The sequence below is a fragment of the Sphaerodactylus townsendi genome, linkage group LG14, assembly GCF_021028975.2.
Source record: "Sphaerodactylus townsendi isolate TG3544 linkage group LG14, MPM_Stown_v2.3, whole genome shotgun sequence".
Classification (NCBI taxonomy): domain Eukaryota; kingdom Metazoa; phylum Chordata; class Lepidosauria; order Squamata; family Sphaerodactylidae; genus Sphaerodactylus; species Sphaerodactylus townsendi.
In genome coordinates this window covers 23,244,746-23,265,900 of record NC_059438.1, presented here as the reverse complement: position 1 = coordinate 23,265,900, position 21,155 = coordinate 23,244,746, and the positions used below count along the sequence as shown (strand labels likewise).

Below are 21,155 nucleotides of genomic sequence, written 5' to 3'. Positions count from 1 at the left end.
AAAATTTTTGGATCCCACCACTGGAGGGGCCGCTCGAGTGTGTGAGAATGCTTGCTGATCTACCAGCGGTGGAGTCCCAGTGGGCCAGTGGGCCGTTTGGCAACAAAGCATCGCACACAGCGAAAGAGGCAAATGAGTTCAGCAACGGCATGAGTTGAGCTACATGCTGGCGACACCCAGGCCCTGAATTTCATTAACAAATCCATTTCATAGTTCAGCCTTCACATTCTGCACATCCCTTTGCCTGCGCCACTGGGCACATTAACTGCATACAGTGAGAAGGGTCTGCAAAAGTCGCTCTCTTTGACTCGCTTTGCTGTTTCCACCACGCGTGTAAAGACAGAGGCCCAACTGAACAGATAGGATTAATGGAGGATTTATAGCATTAGAGTGGGGGAAAGATTAGGGATTAGGATGAAGACCAAGAGGAGGAGGAGGGTTTGGGGCTGAGTATCAGAATTGCAGCTGCCGGCGTTGTCTGGTCTGTGGGAAAGGAGAGGCCCGGAGGAAATTTAATGCCAACCCACAAAATGGACCACTTGGAAGGTGTCGGCTGAGACCTACCACCGAATGTGGGCGTATACAAATATAACCTTACACTATGCCCTTTGGCTGACCTACTATTACTTATACAGACCACACAAGGACGTACAGCGCAGGTGCTCTATTCTAAAGTCCCTTATACATATACAAAGGTGCAGTACATAAATACATGTAAACAAGATACAAGAATAATACCCACAGGCCCCTTCCGCACACTCAAAATAATGCGTTTTCAAACCTTTCAAAATAATGCGTTTTCAAACACTTCCACAACTGTTTGCAAGTGGATTTTGCCATTCCGCACAGCTTCAAAGGGCACTGAAAGCAGTTTGAAAGTGCATTATTCTGCATGTGCGGAATGAGCCACAGATCACTATTAAGCGTGGAGTGTTACTGAATGTGCATCATATACTTGCGATGCATACACCTATCTTAGGAACTTAAGCCCCTGGTAAAGGCTCTCCCCCCCTCCCCCCAATTTCCAGCTTCACTATACTAGTCACTCAGTTTACCACACAAAACCAGGCAGGTTTCAAAACATGGATCTTCTTCCCATGACAGGCATCCAAAACATTTCACCGCTCCCATTTAAGAACATAAGAACATAAGAACTAGCCTGCTGGATCAGACCAGAGTCCATCTAGTCCAGCATTCTGCTACTCGCAGTGGCCCACCAGGTGCCTTTGGGAGCTCACATGCAGGATGTGAAAGCAATGGCCTTCTGCTGCTGCTGCTCCTGAGCACCTGGTCTGCTAAGGCATTAGCAATCTGAGATCAAGGAGGATCAAGATTGGTAGCCATAGATTGACTTCTCCTCCATAAATCTGTCCAAGCCCTTTTTAAAGCTATCCAGGCTAGTGGCCATCACCACCTCTTTTTCATGCTCGGGGACCCCCCCAGCAGCAGGAGCAGGAGGCATTTTCACCTAACTTGGGTCTGGTGCCAGCCCCACCGGTCACTTTGCTGCTCCAAAGTCAGCCCTCCAAAGTGCTTGCTGCAGCATTTCAACATGAGTGGAACCGAGTGGCTACCTTTTAGCGAAACGCAACATCCATTATACGGTCAGCTGAGGCAGCCCTGTAAAAAGCTGAGCTTCACAAGAGCCTGTTGAAGAGGTCCAGGAGAGGCTGGGGGGCAGCTAATGCACAGGGAGGAGATGGGGCTAAAACTACCAGGCCCTTCCTTGGGAATCTCACACTTGGGAAGCTACCTTCAGAGAGGAACGGAGGACCTCTTCTTCCCATTCCACCCAAGGTGTCCTTGGAAAATGCTGCACCCGACACATTTTCTCCTTTGAAACAGCGGATCAGGGAATTCAGAGCAGATGTGTAAAACTGGCTGTTGTGGGTTTTCTGGGCTGTGTGGCTCTTTGTAGTTACTGCCTTACCACAGCCACACAGCCCAAGAAACCCACAACAGTTGGTTCAGGCAGGGGAGGAAGGGGGACAAAGTCAGCGGGGCAAAAAGATGAAATGGACTCATGGTTGCCTCAACCAAAAGCCCGGTGGAACATCTCAGTCTTGCAGGCCCTGCGGAATTGATTAAGATGCCCCGTGGCCCCTGTGTCCTCTGGCAGAGAGCTCCACCAGGCCGGAGCCATGGTCGAAATTCTTTTTCATGACTCATGAAATTATACGGATGGAATGGGAAGGAGCCGGAAAGTAATGTTTTACACCAGTGACGGCGAACCTTTTCGAGAAAGAGTTCCCAAATTGCAACCGAAAACCCACTTATTTATTGCAAAGTGCCAACACGGAAATTTAGCCTGAGGTTTTAGTTTAGAAAAAACGTTTGGCTCCGAGGCGTGCGTTACTCGGGAGTAAGTTTGATGGTAGTCGTTGGCTTTGCTTTGAAGCAACTATGCAACTCTTCGAACAGGTGAATCATGACCCTAGGAGGCAAGCCCCATTGCCAGCAACCAAGCTTGCTCCCAGGTAAAGGATCACACTTTAGTTCTTTGAATGAAAATCAGTGGGGTTTAACAGCACTAAACAGGGTTGCCTGCACTGCTTCCCCAAAACTAGGCCTTAGGTTTAATGCTAATAATCGAGCCCAGTGGCCCAGGCCAGTCTAGAGGGGGCATTCCCCCCCCCCACATGATGAACTCTGCATGTGCCTACAAGGAGGGCTTTGGGTGCCACCTCTGGCACCCATGCCATAGGTTCGCCATCACTGTTTCACACATTTGTATTGTCCAAGACTTTCACTGCTGGAATCAACTGGGTGTTGTGGGTTTCTCGAGCTGTGTGGCCGTGGTAAGGCAGTAACTACCAAATGGCCACACCGCCCAGACAATCCACAACACCCAGTTTTACACATCCGCTCTGAATCCAGAGAGACCGTGTTGGGGCCCTGACCATATTGGATTTTGATTACAGTAAGATGAGTTTGGCTGCATTTTTTCCCCTATGCCCTTCTTCCATAGCTCAAGCCATATTGGGCACCTCTGCATAGTCGATTTCGAATACCTTTAATGGCATATAAATAGTTTCACATTAACATTGCAAGATAATAACAGCCTTTACAACTTCTGACGAGTTAAAATAACACCCTTTAAAAATTTAGCCACCGCTTCCAACAGCTCGTAGTTGCGGCTGTTTAAAAGATATATAACCTTCTGTTTATCTGCAATGCCTTCACTTCCATGCAGGAAGGGGATTATGTGCTTCTTCCTATCTATCTCATAGAAAGGACAATTCAACAGCATATGAGATACTGTTTCCACAGAACCCATGCCACACGGGCATTTCCTTTCTTTATGTGGAATTCCAAGGTGGCGTCCAAGGCTAAAGGAGGAAGGCAGGGCATTACACCTAGCTAAGGTGATTGCTCTACGCCACCGGGCCTCAACCAGGAGATAAAGGTACCGGGCTACAATTAATCTATCCACAGGTATTCCCAGAGAGATCGGGGAACAGGTTTTATTAGCTTCCTCTAGCATCTGTTGAAACTCTCTGTCAAAAAGTCTCTTCTTGATAGCCCCATAGACCTCCTGCTCTGTTAGCATTAGCAGGTCCTCCAAGGAAATGCCCATGTTGGGCACCTGAAGTTAAGATGTGAAAGGGAAGTCATGTATCTGCAAAATTCCCCCTAAGTTGAGTGCATTTAGACTTGTGCGCTCCCAATCCAAATTGAAGAAGCATCTCCACCTGATGGTGAGTTAATACAATTAATTAATGCTTGTCAAACAGACTTGGGTAGCAATCCAGTTGACTGAATCTAATGATGTTAAAGTGTACATGATTCGTGTATTAACCCCTTCTAATTTGGCGGCAGCCAATTTGCGTGAATTGGAACACGAAGCTTGTTTCTCGCATCTTGAACACAAATGTCTGATGTTGCCTTGATGTTCACAACACAAAATCATCCAGCTGCACCCATCCAATCAAAATGTGTCGCACGCGGCCTGTTCTACAGCCAAGACACAGCAAACCCAGTTGACCTGTCAAAGACTTGTGAATGGACTTCACGTGTCTTGGGATGAAGTGAGATTCAAACAATCTTCTGGAGCTTTTCAGATTTGTTATATTGGACCCTTCTCCTTCCTTTATCCTTGGCCTGATTCTACCCCAGCCCACGGGTTGTCTTAGCCATGGGGCATGTGGGGCAGCTGACCAAGGCCTCAAGTTGGGTGGGGCCCATTGCTCTGTCCCTCCCCAGACAGAGGAGAAAGAAAAAGAACTGGGGAGCCACGTCTACCTGCCCCCTCCAGGACTCAAGCAGTTGCATTGTACCCTCGCGTGACCCCTTTCTTGAGCTTGGGGTGGCTCCGGCACAAGGGTTGGAAGTGATTCTGGGCTCCATCCAAGACTCTTACCCAGAGCCACAGATTCGCTCAGACTGCCCCTGCCCAGTCCAGTAGACAACAGAATAATCCAAGCTATAGTGTTGTGGGTTTTCTGGGTTGTATGGCGGTGTTCCAGATCCTCTGAAGATGCCAGCCACAGATGCAGGTGAAACGTCTGGAAAGAATGCGACTGGAACGCAGCCATACAACCTGGAAAACCCACAACACTCTAGTGCTTCTGGCCGTGAAAGCCTTTAACAATCCAAGCTATGCCCCACTGGGAGGGGGAGGTTGCCAACTGCGGGTTTGGAAATGCCTGAATATCTGGGGGTGGGGGACGGCGCTTGGGAAGAGGCCTCAGCCGGGCACCCATGCCACAGAGCCCACCCTCCAAAGCCGCCCTTTGCTCCAGGGGAAACTGATCTCTATTGTTATAATAGCAGAAGATCTCCAGGCGCCACCTGGATGTTGGCAGCCCTGGGGGAAGATCTGGTGCATCCCTGTGGTACAAAGAGCAGCCAAAGGGGGAAAAATTCTACATTCTGTTTTTTTAAAAACACTAAAACAGTTCAAATTCAACAGTGTCCATCACTGAGAATTTTGTAAACAAATCTTTGCATTGGAACATCTGTTTCAACAACTGTAGCCCCTCCAGGGAGAATTTGGTTCTCTCCATCCCCCATTTTAATTGTTTGTTCTTTAATTCACAAACAAACAAACAAAGAGATCTTTAGTGGCCTGAACAAAATAATCATACCAATGTACAGGATGAATTAAAACTTAATGGCTAAAACTAACCCACAGATTTATCTTTACGGCCAGTTCTTTCATTCTAGGTGAATACTGCCTCAGTTGCAGTAAAAACAACTTGTTCGTGGGTCTCCCTCCTCCACACTGTTAAACTCGCCCACAAATTGGCTCCAAAATTCCTGGAGATTTGGGGGGCAGAGGAGGAAGAGGAGGAGGAGAAGAGGAAGGAGAGGAGGAGGAGTTTGGATGTATATCCAACCTCTCTCTCCTGTGAGCAGACTCAAGGTGGCCTACAAGCTCCTTTCCCTTCCTCTCCCCACCACAGACACCTTGTGAGGTAGGTGGGGCTGAGAGAGTCCTGAGAGAACTGTGACTAGCCCAAGGTCACTCAGCAGGAGTGTAGGAGTGCAGAAACACATCTGGTTCACCAGATAAACCTCTGCCACTCAGGTGGAGGAGTGGGGGAATCAAACCCGGTTCTCCAGATTAGAATCCACCTACTCTTAACCACTATACCACGCTGGAGAGGGGAGGGTGCTCAGTGGGGTATTCTGCCACAGAGACTACCTTCCAGAGCCGCCATTTTCCCCCAGGGGGATTGATCTCTGTCAGCTGCAGAACAAATGCAATTCTGGGAAATCTCCAAGCGCCGCCTGGACGTTGGCAACCCAATTCCAGAGGCTTAGCACGCTTTCCTGGTTCAAGCCAGCCAGGTTAAGCAACAGGCTGTTTGGCACATGCCTTGAGTCAGGCGTAAGACAGCCGAGCTGCAAAAACCTTCATCTGCCTCAAATGAGCAAGAGCCAATGGAGGAGGGATGTTAAAAGATAATTACAACCAAAGCAGGAAGAATCTGCGGTGACAAAGGTAGACTGTCAAATAGATGGTGGGGAGGAATTTCTCGCAGCACTGCTGAAGCCGAAGCGTTTGCAGAAGACGGAAAACTGACTCACGAAACAGGAAAAAGCAAAGAGTTCTGGAGCACAGAAGGGGGCTGGGGGGGGGCATGACGCTACAAAGAGAAGGGGAGGCGCTTTGGCCCGACTCTCCACGGAGCAGGGAAAGGAAAGCGCACACTGCGCCATGCGCCAGAGCTTCGACCTGGATTTCGATTTTTGAACAGCTACTCCAGCAATCTGCTGCATTGGCCCCCAATGGAGGATCTGGAAGGCAGGATTCGTTTCCATGCAATATGGAACGGGTAACGCCGACACCTTTCTGAGAGCAGACGGGTAAGGCCAGAGAGGGATCTGGTCAAAAATCAAAGTAGGGCAGTGCTTATGGGCATCTCTGGGGTCAGTCCCTAGGTCTGTGGTGGCAAACCTTTGGCACTCCAGATGTTATGGACTACAATTCCCATCAGCCCCTGCCACCATGGCCAATTGGCTGGTGGGAATTGCAGTCCATAACATCTGGAGTGCCAAAGGTTCGCCACCACTGCCCTAGGTCATGCTCTGTTGGCAGACTTTGTTGGTCCTTTTTTTTCCCACTTACAAAGATGCAAAAGAACGGCCTGTGTGTTTGTGGTGTTGGCATTTAAGCACGGGAAGTCTAAGAAGTGAAAGAACTTCTAAATATAGATTGTATATCTATACAAACACACATACAACTTTTAACATATTTTCAAAATTGACTCTGGCACGTCCCTCCTGACATCACAGATGCTGTTCAGCAAGGCCTCCTGGCAGTCACAGAACTACCAACCCCCCCCCCTTCCCACTAGGGACACGCCAAGGAGGCAGGGCGCGCACAGCATGTTCCCAACAACAGACTCTTGCCGCTAGAGTCTTGGAGAGCTGCAACCTGCAGATCAGAAGCAACCATAGCTGAAGTCTGCTAGGCATGCCAGCATCCACCCAGCCTACCTCGCAGGGCTCCTATGAAGTGCAAACAAAGAAGGGAGGATAATGTACGCTGCTTTGGAGGAAGGGCAGAATCCTGAGCAACGCACTCAAAACAAGAAGCCCTTCGGAGATTTGGGTTGTTGGTTAGACTTTGCGGCCTGCCACTGGCTTGTAACTTCCAGAGAAAACTGTTTTCATGAGTTTCCCGGAGGAGAACTTCGCACAGTTTTGCTCCAGCACACTAGCAGTGGGGGCAGAAGGCCAAATCTCCAAGCGCTCAGCACATCCCTGCCTTTCATGATGATGTCCCATGCTTCTTCCATAAATGCAACTCATATTGATTTTAAGAAGTTTCCGAGGTTCTTGGGATGTGCAGCCTCACCCGTGCTTTACACACTTCCATAATATTTCACTGACCCTAAGCCCATCTGCACGTAGCCCATTCCCCAGCTGAGCCTCTTTCATTCTTGCAACAGTGCCGTGTGACAAACGCACTTCCCCAGAGAGGACAGGGTGATGTGGTGCTCAAAAACGCCTTTTTCCCTCTGACAGAAGAGAACCACCAAAGGGAACAGAGTCCCCAAGTTCCTAGATCAGTGATGGCGAGCCTTTTTGAGGCCGAGTGCCCAAACTGCAACCCAAAACCCACTTATTTATCGCAAAGCGCCAACCCGGCAATTTAACCTGAATACTGAGGATTTAGTTTAGAAAAAATGGTTGGCTCTGAGGCGTGCGTTACTCGGGAGTAAACTTGGTGGTAGAAGGTGGCTTTGCTTTGAAGCAACTATGCAACTCTTTGAACGGGTGAATCACGACCCTAGGAGGGTTTACTCAGAAGCAAGCCACATTGCCAGCAACCGAGCTTACTCCCAGGTAAAGGATTGCGCTTTAGTTCTTTGCATGAAAATCAGTGGGGTTTAACAGCGCTTAACAGGGTTACCTATACTGCTTCCCCAAAACTAGGTCTTAGGTTTAATGCTAATAATTGAGCCCAGCAGCCCAGGCCAGCCTAGATGTGTGTGTGGGGGGGTGCGATTTCCCCCCCCACATGATGAACTCTGTTTGTGCGTGCCCACGGAGAGGGCTCTGAGTGCCACCTCTGGCATCTGTGCCATAGGTTCACCATCACTGTCCTAGAGCAACTAGCCAGGTTGGTTGCTTCTGGGGTGCCAACTAAGGGGTCAGGCAGAGGGTCACGTTTGACTCCAAATGCTGCCCAGTAAATCAGGTTAAATTTGAAGAAAAGGGGAAAAACAAACCTGCAGTTCAGCAAGAGAGAAGCTATGGAATCTTCTTACTGTCTAAAGAAAAGTCTGGACCGGAAGCATCATTTGTGGGATGCTCCAAATAATGGCTGGCATAGACCAGATCACTGGGGTTGTCCTCTGATTCTCTGGCAGCACCCAAGTGCGTTGATCTTTTCCTGCAGGGATCTTCTCCATAGTGCACAGGGTGATCTTGGGAGGGGTGGGAAGAAAGGCACCAGAGTCTCTCTGCAAGCAGCAGCACGTGGGCGACTGGGGAAGGCATCGCCAGAGCAATTCAATAGCAGCCGAGGCGCAGGGAGCTGTATCTATGACAATATTCATGTAGGCTGCTTAGAGAGTAGAACCAATACAAAGGTATCCCCAGGAGCACCAGGTCCCGGAGGCCACGAGTGACTTCCACAACATCCAGCCTCATACAAGAACCCGTGTGTGGCTCACAGCAGAATCTGAGAGTGTCTTACAATATAAACCTGCAGCACAGCCTCTCTTCATCTCAGTGCGCTTTGAAGTGAAAGCCGGGCTTTATTTTATTTAAATCATTTTATGCCACCTTTCCTACCCAATCACTTTTATTGCTCTTGCCCAACAACAGTCCTCCAAAGTAGGCTGAGACCAGCTTGCGCAAGTCTTCAGAGGTGGACTTAAATCACAGAATCGGAGTTGGAAGAGACCCCCAAGGGGCCATCAAGTCCAACCCACTGAAATGCAGGAACACACAATCAAAGCACTCCTGACAGATGGCCACCCAGCCTCTCTTTAAAAACCTCCAAAGAAGGAAACTCTACCAACTCCGAGGTAGTGTATCCCACTGTCGAGCAGCCCTTCCTGTCAGGAGGTTTTTCCTGATATTTAGGTGGAGTCTCTTTTCCTTCACCTTCAACCCATGACTCCTGGTCCTAGTCTCTGGAGCAGCAGAAAACAAGCTTGCTCCCTCACCAACATGGCATCCCTTCAAATATCTAAACATGGCTATCATGTCACCTCTTCACCTTCTCTTGACCAAACTAAACATCCCCAGCTCCCTAAGTCTCTCCTGGTAGGGCATGGATTCCAGACCTCTCACCATTTTGGTTGCCCTCCTCTGGACACGTTCCAGCTTGTCAATATCCAATATTTCAAAGAACCCACATTGGATGCTACCCAGTATTTAAACTAGCCTACCCTTCAGGGCTAGCGGCGTGGCCTTGGTTCTCAGCTTTGGAGCTGGGAATGGAGACTGGCAACCAAGAAGGAAACCCATCCTGAGACTGGTGTAAAGGGCGGGAATAAATCCAAATGTTAAAAAATCAATTTGTTTCCTTGCCTTTGTAAGGATTATAACACCATAGCATGTGAAATACTTTGAACACTGGCAAATGTTATACAAATGCCAAGTACATTGTTATACAGCCAGTGAGCTTTGGCACAAATCCTTCTGACCACATTGCTTGAGAAAATCCCAAATTATTTTCAGGTCTCAGCCTTGGATGCAGAATAAATAATTCAAGCTCAAGTCGAGGCAAACATGTTTGCTTTTAAAGGGTTCTCATTCCAAGGACTCTCGATGGAGAATTCATGCTTACAAAATTGGGAAGGATGAAGAGAAAGAGAAAGACACGGACTGCTAATTGTAGTTAAAGCCCAAAACAGTTCTGGCTAAAGAACCCTTTTGCAAGCAAGTAGAAGCTTCAGGCATTCAGCACATATATCAGTGGAATATGTTGATCAAAGAAAAGGCAGGGAAAGGAAAATATCATGAAAAGTGAGCCAGCTCCTTTATAAACCTGTGTGTATTCACAGACATTTGATAAAGGTGCAGAAAGGCAAAATTTTGGGTGGGATTTTGAGCACACTCAGCCCTTTCATCTTGGCCACTTGGGGCACAGTTACGGCCAGTGGTAGGATTCAAATAATATAACAACCGGTTCCGAAAGGACTCAGTGGTGGGATTGCAACCATTCTCTGAACTAGACAAAAAATTAGCTACCGGTTAAGAACATAAGAACAAGCCAGCTGGATCAGACCAGAGTCCATCTAGTCCAGCTCTCTGCTACTCGCAGTGGCCCACCAGGTGCCATTGGGAGCTCACGTGCAGGATGTGAAAGCAATGGCCTTCTGTGGCTGTTGCTCCCGAGCACCTGGACTGTCAAGGCATTTGCAATCTCAGATCAAAGAGGATCAAGATTGGTAGCCATAAATCGACTTCTCCTCCATAAATCTGTCCAAGCCCCTTTTAAAGCTATCCAGGTTAGTGGCCATCACCACCTCCTGTGGCAGCATATTCCACTGAATAGGTGCAAATACTAGGCTGAATAGGTGCGAATAGGCTGAATCCCACCACTGGTTAACATGCATGTATTTGAAAGCTGGTTCTTCTTTGCACATCTGGTGCTTAGGCGAATGCCAAGAATTCCTTGCATTTACCTCTTCAGATCTGGCACTTCAGATAAGAGTTCAGTGTACAGTGTGGAATACCAGGTTTTGCAGCTTATGGCCATTCCAAGACAAGTGTTGTCTCTTTGCCATGTAGGGCGGCCCATTAGAGGCCTGATTGTGTTGGTTGCACATGGCAGCGAAACACCTCTGGCAAGCTGCAATATGTGTCTGGTGTGCTCCATTTGCAGAACAAGCAGTGTGATCCTGAGGCACACATGAGTGTCCAATGTGGTACTGCTTCTCCCCATTATCACAGTCAGACTTGTGACATATACACAGCCATCTGGTTGTGTCCTTGGGGAGAGCTCTGCTTGCGGTTCACCAAATGCTGTAGCTCAGCAGCCTCCATTCGTGACTCCATTCATATGAACATAAGAACATAAGAAGAACATAAGAACAAGCCAGCTGGATCAGACCAGAGTCCATCTAGTCCAGCTCTCTGCTACTCGCAGTGGCCCACTAGGTGCCTTTGGGAGCTCACATGCAAGATGTGAAAGCAATGGCCTTCTGCGGCTGTTGCTCCCGAGCACCTGGTCTGCTAAGGCATTTGCAATCTCAGATCAAGGAGGATCAAGATTGGCAGCCATAGATCGACTTCTCCTCCATAAATCTGTCCAAGCCCTTTTTAAAGCTATCCAGGTTAGTGGCCATCACCACCTCCTGTGGCAGCATATTCCAAACACCAATCACACGTTAGCCATGTGAAGAAGTGTTTCCTTTTATTAGTCCTAATTCTTCCCCCCAGCATTTTCAAATGAGTAATGCCCCTTGTTCTATAGTGTATTGTGAAGAAAAAGAGAAAAATTTCTCTCTGTCAACATTTTCTACCCCATGCATAATTTTTATAGACTTCAATCATATCCCCCCCTCAGAGCTGTCTCCTCCTCCAAACTAAAGCAGTCCCCAAAGCGCTGCAGCCCCCTCTCCTCATAGGGGAAGGTGCTCCAGTCCCTCAATCATCCTTTGTTACTTCGCCCTTCTCTGCGCTTTTTCTATCTCCTCAATATCCTTTTTTGAGATGTAGTGCAACCAGAGACTGAACACAATGATAACTCCAAAGTGCAAGGTCGCACTTTTCACTGTTTTATATATAAGGGCATGACAATCTTTGCAGTTTTATTATCAATTCCTTTTCTAATGATCCCCAGCATAGAGTTTGCCTTTTTTACAGCTGCCATGCACTGCCATGCATAGCCCCTGATCCCCATATATGCCCCTTTGAAACTGCCATCAAGATATTGAATACTATAGATCAGGGGTAGGGAACCTGCGGCTCTCCAGATGTTCAGGAACTACAATTCCCATCAGCCCCTAACAGCATGGCCAATTGGCCATGCTAACAGAGGCTGATGGGAATTGTAGTTCCTGAACATCTGGAGAGCCGCAGGTTCCCTACCCCTGCTATAGATAGACCATGTCTTTCAGCCTCCGGGGCGGGGGAGGGGGAAAGGTTTATTTATTTATGCCATCGGCTTAACTTATAAATGTGCACTTAGATGGTTTTTAACTATTTTAGATGGTTTTTAACTGTTTTATGGGAATGTTGTATTTATTATTAAGTTTTATTGATTGTTGGCTTGTGTTGCGACCCGCCCTGAGCCCTGCAGGGATAGGGAAGGATATAAATTGAATAATTAAAATAAAAAAAAAATAAATATGCCTTTTCAGAGAGCTTTGGCTGCAACACACTGGAGAGAGGGAGGTCTTGTGGGAGCAGAACGAAGGGAGGTTAGCCCCTGGACTTCCTTCCTGCTCAGTCAATCTAGGAACATTGGCGCTCTCCATGGTTCTGAAGGGGGAAAGTCAGCTAGAAGAGATGAAATAATAAGCCTAGCACAGGGGTAGGGAACCTGCGGCTCTCCAGATGTTCAGGAACTACAATTCCCTTCAGCCTCTGTCAGCATGGCCAATTGGCCATGCTGGTAGGGGCTGATGGGAATTGTAGTTCCTGAACATCTGGAGAGCCGCAGGTTCCCTACCCCTGGCCTAGCAGCAGGTGAAGACATTTTTGTATGTTTTGGTATTCACTCTTCCTAACTGGTGTTTTCATTGATGCTTTTATGTTTTGTATGCATTTAACTCTGCTTTTTAAACGCATTTGCATGTGTGTTTTGGGAAGAGTTGATCTTAACGGCCTCAAAATGGGATTTCATCGTGTACGTTTTGCATTGTTAGCTGCCTTGGGGACCCTTGCAAGGATACAGATTTTGGAAATAAACAAAATTAAAGGTGAACAATATTTCATTCCAGCATAAAGGAAGAATTTTCTTCATCCTTAAAGTACCAAAAGATTCCTGTTTATTTTTTAGAAGCAACAGACACTGTGGCTACCTCTCTGGAATTAGAACAGGAGAGATCAAGCAACACCCAGAGTGCTCTTTTGAGATTAAATTTCTAGAAATATAATTTAAGAGGGTTTTTTAAAAGTGGCATTCTTGAGGGTGGCTAGGCTAATTTTGAGTTGCTAACGTCAGCCTGACACAGTCACTACTGTATCGTTTAGTTATTTTCAGGCGCGGGCAGCCTTTTTGGTATTGTTTGGTGAGCTCTGCTGGAATTTCCAAATATAAAGACACTAAAATAGAGATCGTTGGGATGCAGGAAGTGCTTCTAGGTTCTTTTCTGTTTCATAAGACTGAGATTTGCAAAACCAGGAATCAAGAGGAATGCTTTTCTCAACACCCCCTTTTTTTCATTTCATGACTACTACTTTGGCTACTAGAAGGAGTTATTCCTTAGAAATGCAAACATTGGCTCCTGCTTGGTATTTCTGTGTTCTCAAGATGGCAGTTGTACTGACAGAAGTGTACAGGACCCTAGAAGTACATGCCATGGAAGAAATCTTTCTCAGGGGTTGTCCAGGAGGGTCAGTATAACACACATTAACTAACGTCTCACTAGATCTCAACATGATGTCAATGTACGCATCAGAAAACAGCAAATGTAGAAATGTGGGCATGCACATTTTTGTGCGATTTCAAGGTGAGTATGGAGTGTACACCTATAGGTATGATCATACATCTCTATAGAGGTTTTAAGTGTGTTTTTCTGCACGCATTATCTCATTGTGAGTGACAGCTGACTGTCACTCCTCCTCCTGTGTGAAGAAGAAGTTTGGATTATATTCCACCTTTCTATCCTGTAAGGAGACTCAAGGTGGCTTACAAGCTCCTTTCCCTTCCTCTCCCCATGACACCTTGTGAGGTAGGTGGGGCTGAGAGAGCTCCAAAGAACTGTGACTAGCTCAAGGTCACCCAGCAGGAATGTAGGAGTGTGGAAACACATCTGGTTCACCAGATAAGCCTCTGCCACTCAGGTGGAGGAGTGGGGAATCAAACCTGGTTCTCCTGATTAGAATCCACCTGCTCTTAACCACTACACCCCGCTGGCTCTCAGAGTGTCCAGAAGAGATATGTATGTGGTGCAGGTCTGGTTTTTTCCACAAGCATGTCTGAAACATGAACCAAACGGGGAGGTGTAAGCATCTGTGTGTGGGTACATGAACATCATGTGTACTGGTATGAGCGTGTGTGAAGGTGCGCATGTTCCTGAACAATGAGAGTTGCCTACGTGGGAGTCACAAAAGCCCGCAAACTGCAAATGGAAAAGGAGAATGTGTCAATGCAACAGACGTGAGCGCATGGCATGTGATGCGGGGGGGGGGAGCAGGGGGTGGGTGGAAAGAGGAATGTGTGTGTGAGTAGGAGGCAACTAGCAGCTGGTAAAAACGGAGCTATCTGGATCCCTTCTGCCAAATTCAAGCTCAGATGCACAAGACGCCAGTGTTTTGGAGAAGGAACGTTCTCAAGCAACGGCAAAGCCTTGCCACTTGGATCGCCTCCTTGTGGATTTAATGTGTAGACCCCCAGTGGGGTGCACACAGGTGCCATCGCACCTGCTAACACTTCTCCTGGCACCCAACAGGTGCTTTTGGGCAATGGGAGGGGCTAGACGGGCATTCGTCCAGAAGGAGAATATGTGCCGATTAAAAGGTATCTTGTTAAACACATTTGCTTGAAATTGCAGTTAGAGTTACTATTACAACTACCCGTGTTTCCCCGAATATAAGACAGTGTCTTATATTAATTTTTGCTCCCAAAGATGCGCTATGTCTTATTTTCAGGGGATGTCTTATTTTTCTGTGTTCTGTTCGTCGGGCATGCTTCCAAACAAAAACTTTGCTATGTCTTATTTTCGGGGGATGCCTTATATTTCGCACTTCAGCAAAACCTCTACTATGTCTTATTTTTCGGGGATGTCTTATATTAGGGGAAACAGGGTATATATAAAACCTTGCTCCCTGACATTTTGTGATTGGCTCCACACTGCCCAGGGCAGGCATTTTCTGATGGAGCCCATTGCCAAAGGTGATCACAGGTTGAAAAGGGCCAAGGACCCCTTTCCTAGCACCCGAGTCCGTAGACAGCCAGTATAGTGTTGTGGTTAAGAATGTCACATAATATCTGAGATACCCAGGTTTGAAACCCCACAGAATCATGCTGGGTGCCCTTGGGCCAATCATACTCTCTCGGTCTATCCTACTTCAAAAGGTTGTTGTGAGGATGAAATGGAGAAGAGAGGAATGAATGGAGAAGGGGGGAATGAATAAATGAATGAATAAACTGCTCTAGGGAAGAAACGTGGTACAAATTAATATAATTACATAAATAATAAGCATCCTTCAGACACGCGGGCCTTTTTCTTTCCTAAGCCTGCCAGCGACAGCTGATCTGCTTACAAGACGGGCTTCTCTATGATTTGAAAACCACCACGTGGTTGCTAATGATTCTGACGTCCCGGAAAAGGATGAGACTAGTAAATCAGCTGGATTAAAGAGAGGCCAGAACTTCGCCTCCCCAAAAGCTGCCTCTCTTGTCATGGTACGTGGAAGCCGCTGCTTCTCAAGGCAACAGAACAACACACACACACATCTGGATGACAGACTTAGGGTTCACGTTCATTATGGCTGGTCCTCAGGAACCCCTGGGCACGCTTTGTTTCTGCCAATTTTTCAACTTCAACCACCTCCAGAACCTCTTCCAGGGCGTCCCGGAAGTTATCTCAAGGCAAACCACCACACACAAAAGAATCAAGACTCAACATGGTCCCCTAGGATATGAAATTACCCAGCATGCTCAACTTTGTTGACAACTGGAGAGCTAACCATTCATGCAGAATACATCTCTGAGTTTCCCCACAAGAACCCCTTCCTCATAATGACCCGTTTGCGGGAGCCGCTTCAATGGCTTTTTCCTTCTGCAAGGAATTTTGCATTACTACCAGAACTTCTGTTTCCACCCCCTGTGGATCTCAGAGGAAAGATTAACTCGAAATGGACAATGGCTTTCAAAATTAATGTCTGGTTGACTTTTGGATTATCCAAATCCATGTCCTGTTCTGTAGAATTTCACTCCCCTCTCAGGTTTCTTCAGGGACTGAAGCAGCGCGTAAAGACACAGACATGCAGCCAGGTTCAGGGATAAAAGCATAGAGAGGCCCAATATCCTACAGAACATTCATCATTTTTGAATACTGACTTTAGGAAACTTTGAACGCCAGCCTGGTCTTTTTGGGGCAAACGTATAGCCAGAATTAGAGGACTCCCAGAAAAGAGGTTAAAGCCCGTGCAAACACGTGGAATGACTCCAATCCCACACCACCATTTGGGTTTTATGTTCAAACCATTTCAATCTTAAGCCATCTAAAAGTAAACTTTCTAAACCCAACACATGCTGGAAAAGTAGATTTCGTTCCTGTTTGCTTATCTCTTCTCTCTCTCCTGCCCTTAACCAACACCACAGCCTCTTGTTTTCCCAAGTTGTACTTGTAAAAATCTGTACCCTTCCTAGCCTTTGGAAATTCTTGGGATAAATGATTACTCAGTTCCCTCCAACAGAGAGACAGAGGAAAATGGAAAGCCCAGTTGTGTTCTGAACACCGTCGTACGTCGTACAGCAGAGCACCAGAGGACGGCTGCTTTGCTGCCACGTTTTGAAAGGTAGGCCTGGAACGCTCCTGCCAAAGAACCCGGTCCCAAGCTAGGAACACCGGCCTGCATCGAGATTTCTGCCTCTGGGTTTCTCAGGCACTCATTAAACTGTGGAATCTCGGCATGAGAATCCTTGATGAATTGCAACCGTTTGCCAGATAAGCTCCAAGGGCACCAAGCTGTGCCGGGTGCTTGCAGCAAAACGAGAGGAACGATAGCCGTCTGCAATATGGTGTGGATTACAAAAGGCCTGAGCCAGATTCCCCAGCGTTGCTGCTGCTGCTGCTGCGGCTGCGTTATGTTCTCTTCCCCCACCCCCCACCCACTTGCTGAAGATCCCACAAGTCAGGAAGGTGCCTTGGCAGCCAAACTTCACTATCAGCTGTGTCCCTCCCATGAGAGGGGGAGATACAGACACCTCCGGAAGCAAATTGTGGGCCCCTTTTCCAGCGGCAGATACACAGATCTGACCCTGTGGGTTGGGGGGGGGGGTTCTTTGCCACAAGCCTAACTCAAAGGAATGGAAGCTGCATATTGTTTTGGGGTGACTGTGCCCCAAGTTCATCAGTGCTTTTTCAGAGATGTAGATTTCACCCCCCTGTTTCAGACCTAGAGCCCAGTTAAGTCATTCTCCCTCCTATTTCCGGCCAGGGCCTCTGCTTTCTCCCTCCAAGCATGCAGGGTTGCCACATCCAGCCAGGAGAATCCCTGGAGATTTGGTGTCTGTGGAGGGGATTTCACCCCAAAGCCGGCAGAACATCAAACCCTCCCTCCAAAGCAGCCATTGTCTCCAGGGGGACTGATTTCTGCCCCCAGCCCCCCCACAGAGACCAGAGGTCAGCAACCCTACAGACACCTCTGGGGATCCTTATTCTGTCCCGGTTCCAACCTTCACTTCAGCCTGCCAGAGAGGATAGATTCTCGCCAGGATCCCCACCCCCCCCTGCCCCGGAAGGCCAGGGAAAGACACAGGAAGGAGTGTTTGTGGCTGGGTGGGCATTTGAACCCGGCTCTCTCCCATGCCCCAGCCCAGGGCCAACCATTCCCCTTCTGCGAAGGCCCCACGGTGAAGCCCTGCTGGGCTGGGGAGACGCAGCTATCCCGCCAGGCGTGTGGTGCAGGCCTGGGCCTCCCTCTTCCTCTCCCTCCCTTTGCTCCAGCCCAGTCTGAAGGGGGTTTCTGGGCAGGGCGTTTGCCCTCCCTCCATTTCTGGGCCTGCCTTCGATGACCCCTCCACCTGGGCCCTGCTTCTGCTTGGCTGTGGTGGGCCTCCCCAAGGGAAGGAGGGAAGGAAGGAGGGAGGGAGGGAGGGAGGGAGGGAGGGAAGGAGGGAAGGAGGGAAGGAAGGAAGGAAGGAAGGAAGGAAGGAAGGAAGGAAGGAAGGAAGGAAGGAGGGAGGGAGGGAAGGAAGGAAGGAAGGAAGGAAGGAAGGAAGGAAGGAAGGAAGGAAGGAAGGAGGGAAGGAAGGAAGGAGGGAGGGAGGGGGGAGGGAGGGAAGGAAGGAAGGAAGGAAGGAAGGAAGGAGGGGGGGAGGGAGGGAGGGAGGGAGGGAGGGAGGAAGGGAGGGAGGGAAGGAAGGAAGGAAGGAAGGAGGGAAGGAGGGAGGGAAGGAAGGAAGGAAGGAAGGAAGGAAGGAAGGAAGGAAGGAAGGAAGGAAGGAAGGAAGGAAGGAAGGAAGGAAGGAAGGAAGGAAGGAGGGAGGGAGGGAGGGAGGGAAATGACATTGGCCTTCTTATGGCATGCAGAAAAGTTGGCACTTGGGTTGCCATCCTAGGCCGTCGTTATGGAGGGAGGGGGGGAGGGAGGCCCGGGCGGGCCACTCACCGCCATCGGAGTAGGTCTCGGTGCCGTAGCCGTCCTGCAGGCCGTTGGTCCAGGTGCCCTCGTACTTGGCGCCGCTGGTGCCGCATTCGCGCACGCCGTAGCGGCCCTTGAAGCCGTGCAGCCACTCGCCCTTGTAGAGCCACTTGCCTTTGGTCTCGAGGCCGATGCCGTGGCGCTTGCCCTGCGCCCAGGTGCCGCGGTAGGTGTTGCCGCTGGGCCAGGTGTAGACGCCCAGCACCTCGAAGCCGTGCGCCCACGAGCCCGCGAACTCGCCCTGGCCCTTGGGGCCCGTGCACAGCCCGTGCCCGTGCGCCTTGCCCTCCTCCCAGCCGCCGCAGTAGGAGCCGCCATCGTCGAAGTTGAACCTGCCCCCACTGGACATGCAGCAGCCGCGGTCGGCCCCGGCGCGCGGCGGCGAATCGGGGGACCCCCCCCCCTCAGGCCCCCAGCCCCGGCAGCCCCCCGCGCGGCCCGGCCCCGCGGCGCCCCCACCGCATCCCTGCCGCGGAGCCCCCCCGGGCCACGCAACACCCACGCACAAAAAGAACGCAAAGACACTCGCGGGGCCCGGGGGGGGGGGGGGGGGTTGCCGATCGGCCCCCTGGCAAAGCCCCGCGGCCACCCCCGGGGCGCCCAACGATGATATCTCCGCCCGGGCGAATCGGCGCCTGTCCAAGGAGGCGCAGCCAATCCGCTGCCCAACACTGCGCCCGGGGTCTCGTTTCGGGGGTGCAAACCGGTCCTCTTGCAAAACTGTCCAAGCAGGCGCAGCCAATCCGGTGCAAAAAAAAAAACAAAAAAACACACACACACTGGAAGGGGCGGGGGGGGGGGGAAATGTGCAGATCCAGGCGCAGCGAATCCGGCGCACAAAACAACGTTGCCGGCCGTGCGGACGGGAGCCTCTCCGAGCAGGCAGGGGCGGCGAATCCGGTGCGAGACCCCCGAGCTGGGGCGGGAGGGAGGCGCCCACGGGCCCCCTGGCCAACTATCCGAGGAGGCGGCGGCGGCGGCGGCGGCGGCGGCGGGTGGGCGAGGGCGGCCCGGAGGAGGCGGCCCGGCCCGGGGCTGCCGGGGGCATGGGAGGCGTGCGCGGGGGTCTTCCGGGCGCCCCCACCTGCTGCTGCTGCTGCTGCTGGTGCTGCCGCCGCCGCTGGCTCCGGGGGGCTGGCGAGGCTGGGGCGGCCGCGGCACTGCGGTGCTGCCTGTCTGGGGCTCCCGCGCACTGGCGGCGGCGGCGGCGGCGGCGGCGGCGGCTGTTGCTCCCGCGCCCCTCGGTGGGGCTGGCCCTCCCCGGCGCTGGGGGGCTCGGCGGCTGCCCTGCGCTCCTCAGGCCGCCAGGCCCGGCCGGGCTCGGGGGGAGCGTCGGGCCCCCATCGGGGCTGGCTGGGCGGCGGGCGGCGGGGGCGGCTGCGGCCGGGAGGGCTCCTCCTCCTCCTCCCCTTCCTCCTCCTCCTCCTCCTTTTCCTCCTCTTCCTCTTCGCAGGGCCGCGGCGCGGCGCGCATCCCCCTCCGCCCGCCGGCCTGGGCCGCCTCCTTGCCGCCGCCGCCCCGACGAAGACCGGGCAGCAGGGGCCCCCACCCCGGGCTGCCTCCTCCTGCTCCCCGCAGGCTCGGGCCGGCTCAAGCGCCTCGCGGTTAAAGGCGCGGCGACTGCGGAACGCGCCTCCCGGGCCTCGCCCAGGCCGGAGCCCCAGGGAGGGGGCAGCTGCCGGGCAGGGGGCAAAAAGGACACCGGGGGGACGGGGGGACGGCTGGGTTCTTTTAATCGAGGCCGCTCGGAGCTGGCAGAGGAGTTTTGGGAAGGGCAGCCCGGCAGCCCCCAGCTCAGCCCCAACCACGGAAGCCACTGTCCCCCATGGCCCAAGCCAGCCAGCCAACAGGCTGTGGGTGGGAGGGAGGGACGGAGGGAGGGGGAGAGACGGGACCCCCGTTGCAGCGCCGCCAGATCTGACGGGCTGCATCATTTCGTTGCCCAAACAAGCGCCAGCCCTGGAGGTGGACTCCTAAGAAGAAGTGGGAAACAGCTTGGATTTATATCCCGCCCTTCTCAAAACAGCTGGCAAAACTCCTGCCCCACAACAGGCAGTTGGTGAAGGAGGTGGGGCTGAGAGAGTTCACACAGAGAAGACCCACGGTCACCCAGCAGGCTTCAGGTGGAGGAACCAGCTCTCCAGATTAGAGCCCACCCCTCATGTGGAGGAGAGGGGAATCAAACCCGGCTCTCCAGTTGCTTTGGAAATGGCTGGGGAGCTGTGGTCTGTGGCATGCCCAAAGAGGCAAGAATCGGTTCCAAAGCATGCGTCTTGCAAGCTTCTTCCCCCCCTTTCCCCCCCCCCCCCGTGCGTCACCTTTGCCTTGAACTCTGAGCCTAGATTCACATTGGTGGCAAACCTTTGGCACTCCAGATGTTATGGACTACAATTCCCATCAGCCCCTGCCAGCATGGCCAATTGGCAGGGGCTGATGGGAATTGTAGTCCATAACATCTGGAGTGCCAAAGGTTCGCCACCACGGGCCTAGAAGCTTGCAAGAAGCAGGCCTCAGACTCAGTTCTCCAGGTGGTGACCGGAGATTTCCAGGAATTGCGACTGATCTCCAGGTAACAGATGAGTTCACCTGAGGGGAGTGGCTGCTTTGAAAGGTGGTTCTCTATGATGCTGTACCTCATTGAAATCCCTCCACAAACCCCACCCTCTTCAGTTCTACCTCCAAAACTCTCCAGCAATTTCCCA

General features: G+C 51.0%; 1 protein-coding gene across 1 annotated transcript in view; it reads right to left on the bottom strand.

Annotated features, from left to right (window-relative positions):
- The window catches only part of JPH3 (junctophilin 3), a 73,177-nt gene extending 53,764 nt beyond the window's left edge, over positions 1-19,413 (bottom strand). The window contains exon 1 of the mRNA XM_048515736.1: positions 18,421-19,413. Within this exon, the coding sequence (XP_048371693.1) occupies positions 18,421-18,802 (382 nt within the window). The 5' untranslated portion in view covers positions 18,803-19,413. The remainder of the gene's footprint in view (positions 1-18,420) is intronic.
- Between the last annotated feature and the right edge of the window lie 1,742 nt (positions 19,414-21,155).